At 33.8% G+C, this 13,564-nt stretch overlaps 2 protein-coding genes across 2 annotated transcripts; one reads left to right on the forward strand and one right to left on the reverse strand.

Annotated features, from left to right (window-relative positions):
• Nucleotides 1-293: 293 nt before the first annotated feature.
• On the forward strand, nt 294-7,469 carry LOC123689799 (chymotrypsin-2-like). Its single transcript, XM_045631412.1, has 5 exons — nt 294-353; nt 1,825-2,026; nt 2,896-3,142; nt 6,669-6,833; nt 7,139-7,469. Exons 1-5 carry the CDS (start codon nt 302-304, stop codon nt 7,289-7,291), a joined length of 819 nt encoding a protein of 272 aa, XP_045487368.1. The 5' UTR covers nt 294-301; the 3' UTR covers nt 7,292-7,469.
• Nucleotides 7,470-10,529: 3,060 nt separating this feature from the next.
• On the reverse strand, nt 10,530-12,819 carry LOC123689810 (chymotrypsin-2-like). Its single transcript, XM_045631441.1, has 5 exons — nt 12,759-12,819; nt 12,280-12,466; nt 11,875-12,124; nt 11,023-11,181; nt 10,530-10,698 (listed from the first exon to the last, which is right to left on the reverse strand). The coding sequence occupies exons 1-5, from the start codon at nt 12,805-12,807 to the stop codon at nt 10,543-10,545; spliced, it is 801 nt and encodes a 266-aa protein (XP_045487397.1). The 5' UTR covers nt 12,808-12,819; the 3' UTR covers nt 10,530-10,542.
• Nucleotides 12,820-13,564: the final 745 nt, after the last annotated feature.

The raw sequence follows: 13,564 nt of genomic DNA on the forward strand, positions 1-13,564 counted from the left end.
AAGCCTAGTTGCGTTTGATACAGGAAAAAAGTCCTTCCTGTATTAATTTTATTTCGACAGGAAAGAACTTTTGTTTTGATACATTCAGAATAAATAAATCTGAATCTCTTTTAAAATACGTCCTCGATCTAGCTACCATTCCCCCAGTTATATATATATATATATATATATCTGTATATATATACAGTTTAGATAGAAATGTATATTCTTTAAATAATTTCACTTCATGGTAAACGCTTCCTTAGTCAAAGACAATTCCTATATAAATGGAATATATTTTTAACACACGCAATTTAGAGACATGTCTTTAATTAACTATCTACTAGTCGGCGTACTTTTCTGCGGCGTTTTTGGTAAGTTTCACCTTATAGATATATTTATAGGAACCAGATAGAACAAGAAGTGATAATTAAATATAAAATTTCCCAAAACAATCACTTTGTGTCCACGTTTCTTACAAAAAGAATAAACTCGCCTATCATCAGTCGTTTCAGGTATATTACTCTTTTTAGGGCACTTATCCCTAAAATGACCTCTTTCGCCCCAGATAAAACCCCTTTTATCTGGTTGGAATGCGAACACGAACGTGACCTTTCGCGACGTGAACGTGACCTATCACAACGCGAACGTGACCTATCAAGACGCGAGCGTGACCTATTACGACGTTAATGTGGCCTAATACGACGTGAATGCGACCCGTTACGACATGAACGCGAGCTCGACCTATTTTGACGCGAATGTGAACGAGCTCCTGCTACGACGCAAATATGTACGCACTTCATCACGACTTGAACACTGCCTATTATTACGCACAGTCCCCTTTTCACGGCTCAACCCTCAACATCAGTGCGAGTCGGCAGCATTCTAATTGACAGTTCACGGGAGGCATGTGGCATCTTATTCTAAAATTAACGGTACTATTATTGTTTTTAATTTATTGAAATGACATTCAACACCTTAATAATGTACCTCTAATTGAAAAGAAAAGCGAAAATATCTTGGATTATACATTTACAATAACAACATGCACAACGCACATAAATCATTAAATAACTAAACTATCTTCTCTAAGATGTTCCCGTAGACACATAGTTCGGCGCCTTCCTCGTAAAGTCCGTCTTCTTATTTATAATTCTTGGAAAAATCACACCTTCTTTACCTTATTTGGGGAGCCGCAACTAAAACTAACAAATTTACATCTTCAAATTGCTGAAAATAAAGTAATTAAATTGCTTTTTCATTACCCATACTTAACTTCTATACAAGAAATCTACACAGAAACAAAAGTTATGAGTATAAAACAGTTATTTCAATACAATAACAGCTTATTAATCTACAACATTTTAAATGACTACATACACACTAATATTACTTTCACTAAAATAATAATAATCAAAAGCGCAAAAAACTTCGCCCTCATAATTGAATTCTACCTAAGTAAAGAACCAATTACGGTAAAAAAACATTGAGCGTTGGGGGAGTACTGCGGTGTAATAGACTCCCACAAAATATAAAAAGTGCAGGCAGCCTAGCAATATTCAAATTAAGATTAAAATACCATCTATTGAGTGATCCCAATCTACGGAATTGAAATTTCATCCAAGTTCTACCAAATTTTTTTTTCAAATTGTTACGTTAGCGTGTAAGTGTTCTCATTTAAGTGACTGACTGACGGACGTATATTATGAGAATAAATGTCTTTAATCCTAACGGTTGTTTACCCGTTTACCCGGCTTTTTTGTGAGCGAAATCGAATCACTCTCCTGATTTCAAAGATTTGTCTTCCCCCGGCATAACAACTAAATTTTATCATTATTTGTATAGCCGCAGAACTGAAAACCTTTAAGGACTCAGAAGTTGATTCTGGCGACGCATCCGGTCGAGTCGTGGGTGGTTCAGATGCGCCAGACGGTGCCCTTCCCTACCAAATATCTCTGCAGCTAACGAAGCGCGACTTCGCTCATAACTGTGGCGGTGCCATAATTGCTGACAGATGGGTCCTCACTGCTGCGCATTGTCTGACTAAGTAAGTAGCATTTTATTTAATTTTATGGTAATCCCTTGATTTTTATTCAATCGCTTGTGTACCAAAAATAGTCTTTCCATGCAAAAGTTATAGCGTTCTTGGTTACTTGTGTTCTACTATATAAGTGAACTACTTTGTTGTTTCTAATTTAGTAACATGATCGCAACTTGCATGCTCTTAAGGTGTTTCTGTGTTTTAAAGTGAAACTTTATCACATCGTCTCAAACTTTTTGGTCTGTATGGCGCATGTCGCGTGACGGTCGGCCGCGGAGTAGGGATAAAGTGAAAGGCGCTTGTCATAGCAGCCAAGGCTAATATGACGGCGCACATAGTTTGCAGCAGCTGACCGTGTAGTGTATAGACTATTATTCATTTGTGCCACTGCTCCACGCTATTTTAATATGAGTATATAATCTAAATAATTGTTAAGTATTATGTATGTCGTACTCTCTAAGACACAGAATTCAATAAAAATATTAGGTGGAGACTTAGTCTACTTTTATTAGTCCCATTATCACTGCAATTTTCCAAGTATAAAATTAAGTTGATAAAGCGATTTTATACCCTTAATGGAATATTATTCCAAAAAAATTAGTTAAATGTGTATAATGTGAAAAAAAAATCACTTTTACCGTGATTTCATAAAACCACAAAACATTTTTATTTGAAGGTACGCTTTGAGCTTTCATGGTATGCTTAGTCACAGAAATTCATAGACAATTTGTATTTGCTTATTTTATATAACAGGACAAGCACGACTAGATTTGGAATCGATTGTAAACAGACATAATATTTTGATTCTAAGTCTAGTCGCACTTATTATACTTATTTAGTACTTATTAGATTTATTTATTTTTAAAAAAATTCAGTAAATCTCCAAGTGACATGGTCATTTTGGCGGGATCCAACTCAATTACTCAGGGAGGCACTAGATATAAAATTGACAAAATCATAAACCATGAAAAATACACCTCCACACCCATGAAGAATGATATTGGTCTATTAAGAACTGCTGAGAAGATTAAATTTACAGACAAAGTTAAACCTATCGAAATAGCAACCGAGGACCCCGAACCAGGAGAAAAGTGTAAATTATCTGGATGGGGATACACTACCGTAAGTAAAATTAATATCTATCGACAAAGGCCGATTCTGTCATTTCACAGAAGCATTTCTATTACTCGTGAGTATCGAATCTATGATACTATCCAAAATATGCCTAAGGAAAAACAACGTTCTTTTTATCTTTTAAAAAGCATTGGCTATAGGATATATAGGAAAAGTAAACGTAATAATCCTATTAAAGTCAAAACTTTAAAATTTTCATATAATACGAGAAAACCCTGTTTGTTTATATTTCCAGTGTATAAAAATTCTTAAATTATTGTTATTTTTGAATGAATGATTTTGACAATGTTTTTGAAAGTGGCGTTGGAATAACAGCTGCTTATAAATGCTAGTACATTATTTAATTGGAAATTATCAGTCAGTATATTGTGATGTTTGTAATGATTGGATGATTTTATAATTGCAACTTTGTACAAGTTTCTTCCGCAACTGTTTATAACATTCTGCGGTGCGAGAAAGTTGATGATCTTTCATCGCAGAAGAATATTTTTCTAGCATGCTTCTTGGAATTTAGAACTGAGATAGTTTGCAAGTACTTTTAATTGTAATATTTCTGATTTAAATATAAAGTGACAGTTTCATATTTTAAGTTTACATTTGCAATTTTAAATCAAAGGCAAGTTAAGTTCCTTTTGGAGTTATGTGTTTAGCACTACTAACAGTTTCTGTTTCTATAATGTTAGCTTAGTGTATTTTATAATTATAATATTATTTTTTTAGTTAATCTTTAAAATATGAGTATGTGTAGAACATGAATCAACAATTAATTTATTATACTAAAACAGTTTTATAAGTAGGATAATGTTTTACATTTTAGCAGACTGCCTTGAGGTTCTTAATATATAGGAGAGTCTCTATTATCTGTTTCTAGACTAGTGATGCTGCAAAACAACTTCATACTCTTGGCAACGAGCCATAATTATCAAATGTATTTAATTCCTCACTGCAGGATTGGTGCGTTCATCGAGTTTTTGTTTAAAACCAAATTTTTATGTTTATTTATAATTAGGAGAATATATATTTACTAGGTTGCCTATCAAAATTTGGCCGCCAATATTTTTAATTAAATTATTTAGAATTGATTTTTGGTAAAAGATTACGTTCATTTAATTTTTAAATAAAATAACGTCTACATCACGGTAATTAATATGAAGATTCTAAAAAATCACGGTTGCCGTTTCGCACATGGCCGCACTTCTTTGCAGCCAAGTGTAAACAGGTATGATTTCGATATATTTATACGTTTATAACGGATATCTATTAATTATATGTCAAATTGAAGCTATTTTTTTTCTATTAATTTTCATATAAGGGTGCCTAATTATATCTGGCCGCAAATAAGGGTTGCTGGCGGTTAAAGATGATAAATATTTGAGGTAGAGTGAAAGAGAGTTAGCGCGTAACGCATTTGTCAGACAAGGACAGCGGTTGCCGACTGTGCGACGCTAGCGAAGCCATTGCGCATGCGTCGAATGTTAGTGTTCTCAACTGAACAGATGCGGCATTTTTATTCTAACATAAAAACCACGCTGTTTTGGAGTTCGTAATAAACAACGTTTTATATTTACATTGTTGTTTTATTTGTGTAAAAAATTATTATATTAATTAACGTAAAATAAAATTGATAAAGATGAAGTCGTATTTTTTGTGTAACGAAAAAAGCAATGTACTCGACTTTAATTCCAAAAGTGCTCGCTAATGTTATTGTTTCGTCGTAAAAAATATAAATATTATGACCATTTATTTACAATGACTCTACTAATGATTTTGGATGCGCAATGGCTTCGCTAGCGTCGCTCAGTCGGCAACCGCTGTCCTTGTCTGACAAATGCGTTACGCGCTAACTCTCTTTCACTCTACCTCAAATACTTATCATCTTTAACCGCCAGCAACCCTTATTTGCGGCCAGATATAATTAGGCACCCTTATATGAAAATTAATAGAAAAAAAATAGCTTCAATTTGACATATAATTAATAGATATCCGTTATAAACGTATAAATATATCGAAATCATACCTGTTTACACTTGGCTGCAAAGAAGTGCGGCCATGTGCGAAACGGCAACCGTGATTTTTTAGAATCTTCATATTAATTACCGTGATGTAGACGTTATTTTATTTAAAAATTAAATGAACGTAATCTTTTACCAAAAATCAATTCTAAATAATTTAATTAAAAATATTGGCGGCCAAATTTTGATAGGCAACCTAGTAAATATATATTCTCCTAATTATAAATAAACATAAAAATTTGGTTTTAAACAAAAACTCGATGAACGCACTAATCCTACAGTGGGATCTCGGACCATATCACGTTGATCTAGAGGTGAATCATTTTGTTGAAACAGCAAGAACATTTTTTATGTGAGAGGTGAATTGCGAAGGCCATTGCCAAAGGTTAAAAAAATAAACAAATGTTTTAAACTAATTTATAAATGTAAAGCTAAAGAACCTGAAGTAAGGAAATTGAATTCACTTAATATTTATAATATAAACAATGAGGCTCGAAAGGCTATAATTGCTGACACCACGTAACGTGCGGCACGTGTGATTCTTTATATTAGGTCCTTACATATGAAATTGTCGTTTTGTATGGGAGGAAAAAAAGTCGAATATTTTTAAACATAATATATTAACTTAATCATAGTATGAACCATTGTTTTCTATGCACTTTTGCCATCTCATAGGTAGTTCATTGATCCCTTTACTAAAAAAACCAGTCGGACGGGAATCAATAAAATCTGTGAAGGCGATTTGGACTGCCCCATCAGAGTTAATTTTTTTCCCTTGCAAGAAGTTGTCCAAATTTCGAAGAAGTAGCAGTGGCGTGGAGCGATTGACCAGCCTAGGTTGTTTAGCCCCTAGCTTTTCCTGGTTATGGTTTTCATGGTTTACATTTGTTGATGGTTTGCAATAGACATCAGCCAAAAACTGCAATGAACAATACCGGCACTAGTCCACCAAACGCTTACAAGAAACTTTGTTGGGGTTAATTTTCGCTTGGGGCAGGATATGGCTGGCCAGGATCCAACCATTGCGCTGAGCGCTTCCGATTATCGTAAAGAATCCATTTTTTCTATGTCGTTTCCGCAGCACTAGTGCCACGGCGGAACTCGTACTCGTAAATAATGCGATACTTTAAGTTTTTTTTAAAATGAGTGAAGCAAACAGAAAGAAACAGAAGAAAAAAACAAATGAATGACGGTCATCGAAGCACAAATACATGAGTAAATAGCTGTACAAATTTGAAATTGGAATGCCTTACCAAAGAGGAGAACATCGTGAATAAAGTGGCCAGTACGAAATACGCCAATTTCATATGTAAGGACCTATTATATTGCGAAATTCTGATTCCATGGTATAGGGCTACGTAACAGGTGTTTGTAGTATTTATTACTGATAACTATCTAGTTTTACTTACCTACTTGAAAGCTAAACACACACACAATGTGTTTAGTAGGTACTCGCACGAATAAGAGTGTTCTTAATGTATTAATATAAAACCACTTTACAGCAAAACAGGCAGAACCTTCCTGATAAATTACAAATGTTGGACGTAAAAGTTATTTCGGAAAAAGCATGTAAATATAATTTTGATTTGCGACAATTTGAAAAGACTCACCCCATTACTCCTGACCACATCTGCACTTTTAATAAGGTCAAAGAAGGTGCTTGTCAAGTAAGTAATTGTTAAAATCTTCTTTACTATTCTAAATATTTGCGCTGCAGTAGACGGGGATTTTAGTAATTTGTTGCCTAGTCTGTCTTACCTTTACTTGCAAACTTTAACCAAAGATTTAAACCGAGAGCACGAAGAAGAATAAGAATGTAGAGAATTTTAAATGCTATTTTCACTACAACATTATTCGTAAGGAAATCGTTGTGCCTATAATAAGGCTTCAAATAACGCAAAACTCATTTTTAAGTACATAATTGTGTACGTTAATGTAATAAAATAATAGTGGTAACTAAACATAATTTCAGGGTGATTCTGGTGGATCATTAGTGTGCAACAATAAATCCTGTGGTGTTTTCTCCTGGATCATTCCGTGTGCTAAAGGCCAACCTGATGTCTATACGAGGACCAGCAAATATGCCACTTGGATTAAGAAAACCATGGAAGCCAATAAGCCTTAACTATCCCATTGCTGATGGCAGTGGAGACCTTACATTGAATACTTGGGTTTTCTTGAATTAATAAAATAAACAAAGTCCCTATGGTTACGTTTCTTTTTATTCCTTACACATAGCGGTTCGTTTGAAGAAAGCGAAAACCTTCGATCGGGTGTGGCAACGCTTCTCTCGAAGCCTCGAGAAATAATGTGACTAGATTTTATGTTTAAAGAATTTTATTTCTCATTAAAAAAAAAAATATTTTATTTAAAACTGTTTTCACTCTACATGCATCTTTACTGCCTTTTTGAATTTGTCAAACACACTAAATTTGCGAATTTTAGATGGTAATTGATTAAAATAATTTAATAAGTCAAGATAAGCAAACTCGCTCGACGAGTATTGCATTTGGTTGTGTATTCGATTTTTTAAATGATAAGCTACTATGGATAGAGTTATTTTAATGTTTAATTAAGGATACGGGTATTATGACGATTAAATAACTATATGTTTATAGTTGTTTTGGTTTCTTCGTAGATTTTATAAGTCTGAGTTAAAAAATTGTATCTAAATAATGCGTTTTTAATTTATTTTGTTAGTGTATGTAAGTTAGAAATTTTGTTTTTGCATGCTGTACCCCATATTTCAATTAGATATATGAATTGTGGCTTGACGAAACAATTATAAATTCATTGACTATCGAACTACTCGAAACCATAGCAGCGGCGTAAGCAGGGACAGCACAAGTGACCTGGGGGTCTAGCCATATTGGCGTCGAAAAGTTTTCGACTTACACTACCGTTTTTGCGTAATTGTTTTGTCGAAAACGCTTCGTTCGTAGCCAAGCGGCATGTCAATACACTACCGCAAAGTCGACAGCGTTGTTCCGAGCTGCAGTTCGTAGCACCTTGTTCCGTCATATTGTCTCTGGATGAAATGTATTTCTAAATTCAAATGTTACTTTAATAAACCTAATAAAAGTAAATACTTTACCATATTATGGTAAATTTGAAATGAAAAGCTGCAAAATGGACTTAAGTATGTCAGCAAGATCGAATTAATTTTCGATGTACGTAGACGTTATGAAAAGATGTGACATAACATTATTATGTATATAATTACATTTTATTTATTAATTAGTATGAACATCAATTATGAAATACAGAAATAACATAATACATAAAAATATATCTAATAACTAACATTAGTATGTTATGTCACATCTTTCCATTTTATATTCATTTAAATTCAAAATATAAATTCATAACATATTAATTTAAATGGTGTGTTAAAATTAAGGTTTCTTTTATTTTCTCTCAGAAATTTAAAGTTATGACTAAATAAAATATTTTGGACCTGCATAATCGCGGTATACATATACTTTATATTTTTAGGATTTGGTCTCACAACAACTAATCTGCAAAATGAAGAAGCAACATATTTAGTTACTGCTATAAATCAAAAATAGAAATAGTACTGCGGTCTCTATAAAACTGAACTTATTAAGATAAAAAATTGAAGAATCATAGTTTAAGTAACTGTTTTCTGATCTTGAGGTAAAATAACTTAAAATCAACCACAATTTCTTACTCCACTCTTCTTATTTTTACATTAATTATAAAATACTTCTTCACTAATGGTATAATTGTACCAAGTAGTTGTACATGTCTATGTTTAAAACATATCAAATAGATTTTTAATGATTACAGGTACAGTTAAACTGTCATTTTCATATATAGGTCTATCCACATACACCGATCCGATCATGACATATAATACATTTGATTGACCCCATATTATAATGGCTCATAGTTAAAACGATTCTTTAAACTTACTATAGTGATCTTACATGTACCATTAAAATTTTCACTTAACTTGTTAATTATAAGTCAAATTTGTTCTTACTTCCTAAACTAAAACCCACCGTTGTCCTTAGGCGCAATTTCGCTGCGAATGCACGAATTATCTACTTATTGACGCGGCCGAAATTGACTTTAACCCAGGTATTTCGACTATGAATTTGTGTGTTGTTCCCACGAGAATCTACGTGCGTGCTTCAATTTCTGCCATATCCACCTACTACTGATATATAGTGTTACGAAGACGGGTCAACTGCAATGTTTTTAGATTTTTCCACTACTTAGAGAACTTTTCAGCAGGCTGAAATATGATTTATGACCGTTTCAGGAGAGGGTCAATCACATATTAGAAAATCAAAATTTACATAATGTTGCCGTAGTTTTCAGGAGGCTGAAACATTTTTTCAGTCGGTTTCAGAACACGTATAGATGAATGGTACACTTTTCAGCAGACCCGTTTTCAGGCGTTTTCAGGCCTGGTTATAACCCTTTGATGAAGGAATATTCTAGAACGAATTTTCTAGGTGAGAGACAAGCACTGTTTGATACGCGAAAGAGAGAAAAGATAAGAACCTTCTCGAAGCTAGACCGAGAACTCTAGAACGTCGTACGACAAGCACGTAGCAGTGTGCGAAAGAGATAGCAAGTACGCGCTTTCTAGAATTAGGCGATCGCTACTCAGTAGCGCTCCCGCCTAGAAAGTTCTCGTAAACATCGGAAACATCGTTCGAGATTCTTCCCAGGGATATATAAGCGAGCCAAAACGCGACCACTCAGTTCAGTTTTGAATGCGATTCCAAGCGATAAACAGCGAAGAGAAAAAGTGCAAATAAGTGCGATACCAGTGATAAAGTACTGAGTGATTTAAGTGATTAGTGACAGTGTTTCATTGTGTGTGTTATTAGTGCTTTTCTGTGCATAATTTCAAGATATTAGTGTCAACGAATTCCTCGTAGATTTTATTAAAATAAACCCTTGAATAAATCGACGGCAGTTTCTATCCGATCCCCTAGCTCGTAACAATAGGATACATATATGTTTTTTTATATTAACATTAATTAACTATTAATTATATAAAGATGTCATGTGGAATATGGTGTAATGTTTGCAGTTCCTAGTTGTTAATATAAATAAAAAAGTTGGCGATTAAAAAAGAGCGGCGAAGAGTTTATTGCCAGTTCTTCTCGTCCGTTCTACGCCCTTTGATTTGATAACTGGCAGTAAATGCAAAATGAAAAGCATTTAAAATGTAATTCTTTATTGACGTTCATAAATGTACAATGTGTAGATATCTAACCTAAATGCATAAATGTTTCTGAATTTGAATTTGAATATTGCATATAATAAAAGATACTTGTATTTCATTTTTTAATCAATATTTATTTTAATACACTCAATATGGTTTTACGAAGTAATTTATTTAATATTGCTCTGTATCCAATCGTAGTAACCATGGACTGAAGCAAATACATCAGGATAGTCTTTGGCGCAGGGAACTACCCAGGACACGACTCCTATTTGAACAGTTTTGTTCTTCTCGTCCTGAATGACGAGAGGACCACCAGAATCACCCTGCATGAGAGATAATAACATTTAAAAGTTTTGATATACAGAAATGTGTCATATTCTTAATGTATAATTATTGGCTTACAACAACAATAATCCAGAAGTGTGTGATTGTGGCGTTCGGTCTCAGATCAAAATTTGCTCATTTATTTTCAAAGGTGTGTAGATGATCAGTCTTTTTTCCATCAGTATAAGAAATCATAATTCCCTCACGATGTTTTTACTTCGCTATGATTGATGTGAACTTATATTTAAAACCATTAAATAAATCCTGATTGTAACGTGAAACTATCATCTATTACAAATGTTGTAGTACATTTGATTACTTACATAGCATGCACCTTTGAGGTTCGGGCGTTTAGCGCAGAGTTGTCCGGCGTCTATGGGCACCAATTTCGGATAGGGCGGTTTTAGTTGTTTAGTGCAGTCGTCATTGCTTATTGTTACGTACTCCAACATTTGAAGATTGTTTGGTACAGTTTGGCGTCTCTGTAATAATGATGTTAAAATAATGACACCTCTCGCTAATGTCCTTTTGTTACCAAATATATATAACAAACAATAATATTTTTATTTATTTATTTAATTATTTTAGTGATAAATAAATAAATAAAAAATTTAACCCTTAAATATATAATAAAATATTACTCTAAATATTTCATTAAAAGGAGTAAACCTGTTAAACGCTGCTAGTATCTTCGGAACCTTTGCCGGTAAAGCCTAAAGGTTCCGAAGATACTAGCAGCGTTCCTTCTTTGAGTAGCGAATCTCTGGGTATTCCAAAAGGAATGGTCTCACCCCTACGTCATTTGGTGAGGGCAATGAGATTCATATGATAGATGTCGTTGGAGATAAAAAAAACGAGCGGCATATTGAAGATCTTCGAACATAAATTTGGTTTGTCAGTTTTTATTATATGTCGTGTGCTGTATGAAAATGAAAGTAGGTTCTGCCAGTGTTGAGTCATCACACACAGACACAGACGTAGGCACTCTCTTCAACTATTACATTGCATTCATTCGTTTCATAGCAACTAATATTTCATTATTTTGCTTATATTCTAGTGTCGTACGCGAGCTTCTTAATTTAGTGCAAAAATAAAATTCTCTATTATTTAAAGCACTCCGTTGAACACTGATAAATTTCTTAAAGCATTTAGTTAATCTAATATAATAATCTTACACGGTTGGTATATCCCCAGCCAGTAAAGAGACATTTTTTTCCAATGGGTGCCATTTCCTTTAACAACTCAATTGGTTGAACCTTATCGCTGAATTTGAATTTGCCTTCGATCTGTATGATGCCTATATCATTCTTTACAACCGGCCTAGACCACTTCGCATGAGGGATTAATTTCTTAATCTTGTATCGGTCGCCGCCTTTATTGATCGTATGACTGCCAACGACTACTGACATATCGTTTTTGTTTTTCCTAAAAATAAATATAAAAAATTAAATCAATAAAATATCATTAAAGTTCATTATGACTCATTAAAATAAATTAGTTGAATAAAGTCCCGTATGTCAGTAATTATTTATAATGGAGGTAATTAGGGATGGAAAGCTTTTGTCGAAATATATACTCACTGATAAACGCAATGAGCTGCTGTCAACACGTACTCTTCGTTTATAATAGACCCTCCGCAGCTGTGCCATTCTTGGTGTCTTTCATGAGCACGAATTGAAACTTGGTAATTAGCCATACCAGGAGTGGCATCTTTGCCACCTATAATTCGGCTGTCTCCATCTATTGCTTCCGAAAGGCCCCCTTCGCCTGTGAACGTAGTTTAGTTTATTCGGCTACATTTTCATGCTTAATAAACTATGCCTGCAACGGCCCGGCATTTATTCTATTGCAGAAACCAAAGAAAGATAGAAGGAATTCTTTGAATTCAAATGACGGTCCAGATGGTGCAAAATTTAATAATTCTCATAAAGATTTAAATTATTTAGAAACAGTTATATCACCAGCAACTAACGAAATAAGCTCTAATGTATTTGACACCTTCTCCTTCATAAGAATACACAGAACTGGGTATTAATTAATTAAATAAAATTAATCTTACCAAGGAGTCCTTGGGACAGAAGAAGTAGTATTCCAAAATGGAGAAACATTTTCCTTGCAGTCCGTTCCTTGCTTTGAAATTTCTCATTTTCTACTCTATATTTATACTAGAAAATTTACATAATTTAATGGAATATTAATATGCAAAAGACGGAAATTATTTAAAGAAAACATTATGAGTATTGGTGCTTAATGATATTGCTTAATATATTGATTTGTATGTTTGTTACTCAATATTTAATTCGTTATAGTAGTTGTTGCTTTAACGCCAACTTCATCTATCCTTTTACGGGGAGCTGAGCCCAGGGATTATGTTTAGTTGGGCTGGCGCGTGGGATGGACTGGTTTTCGCGGCATGACGGGTCTTGTCACGCCTCATCGTGCGCCAAGCCATATTAATTAAAAGCTTGCAGCGGTGGCAATGACGATTACGGATGCTGCATTTAGGAGTTTAGTTTTTGTCTTGCGAAATTCAGTTGGTCTGTCGGACACTGCCACTAGGGTGCTATATTCATCATTAGTAAGGCCAATTCTTGAAACCAGCTGCGTCATATGGTAAAAGTATTATGGGGATACGATTGAAAGGGCGCAAAAGAAGTTCCTTAGAAATTTGTATAAAAGAAGGTACAATTTTTTTTTCTTTCCAGACTAAAAAGGCTCGGAGGAGGCTCCGACACTTTCTAACGGATCCGGATGATCCAATTACAATTTTTTTTAAATATAAAAGTCTTTTAATTCTTACAGCAGAACAAGAAGTTACATTAATTAAGTTTACTTACATACTAGTGTTAGTTTTGTTAGTAATTA

The sequence above is a fragment of the Pieris rapae genome, chromosome 2, assembly GCF_905147795.1.
Source record: "Pieris rapae chromosome 2, ilPieRapa1.1, whole genome shotgun sequence".
Classification (NCBI taxonomy): domain Eukaryota; kingdom Metazoa; phylum Arthropoda; class Insecta; order Lepidoptera; family Pieridae; genus Pieris; species Pieris rapae.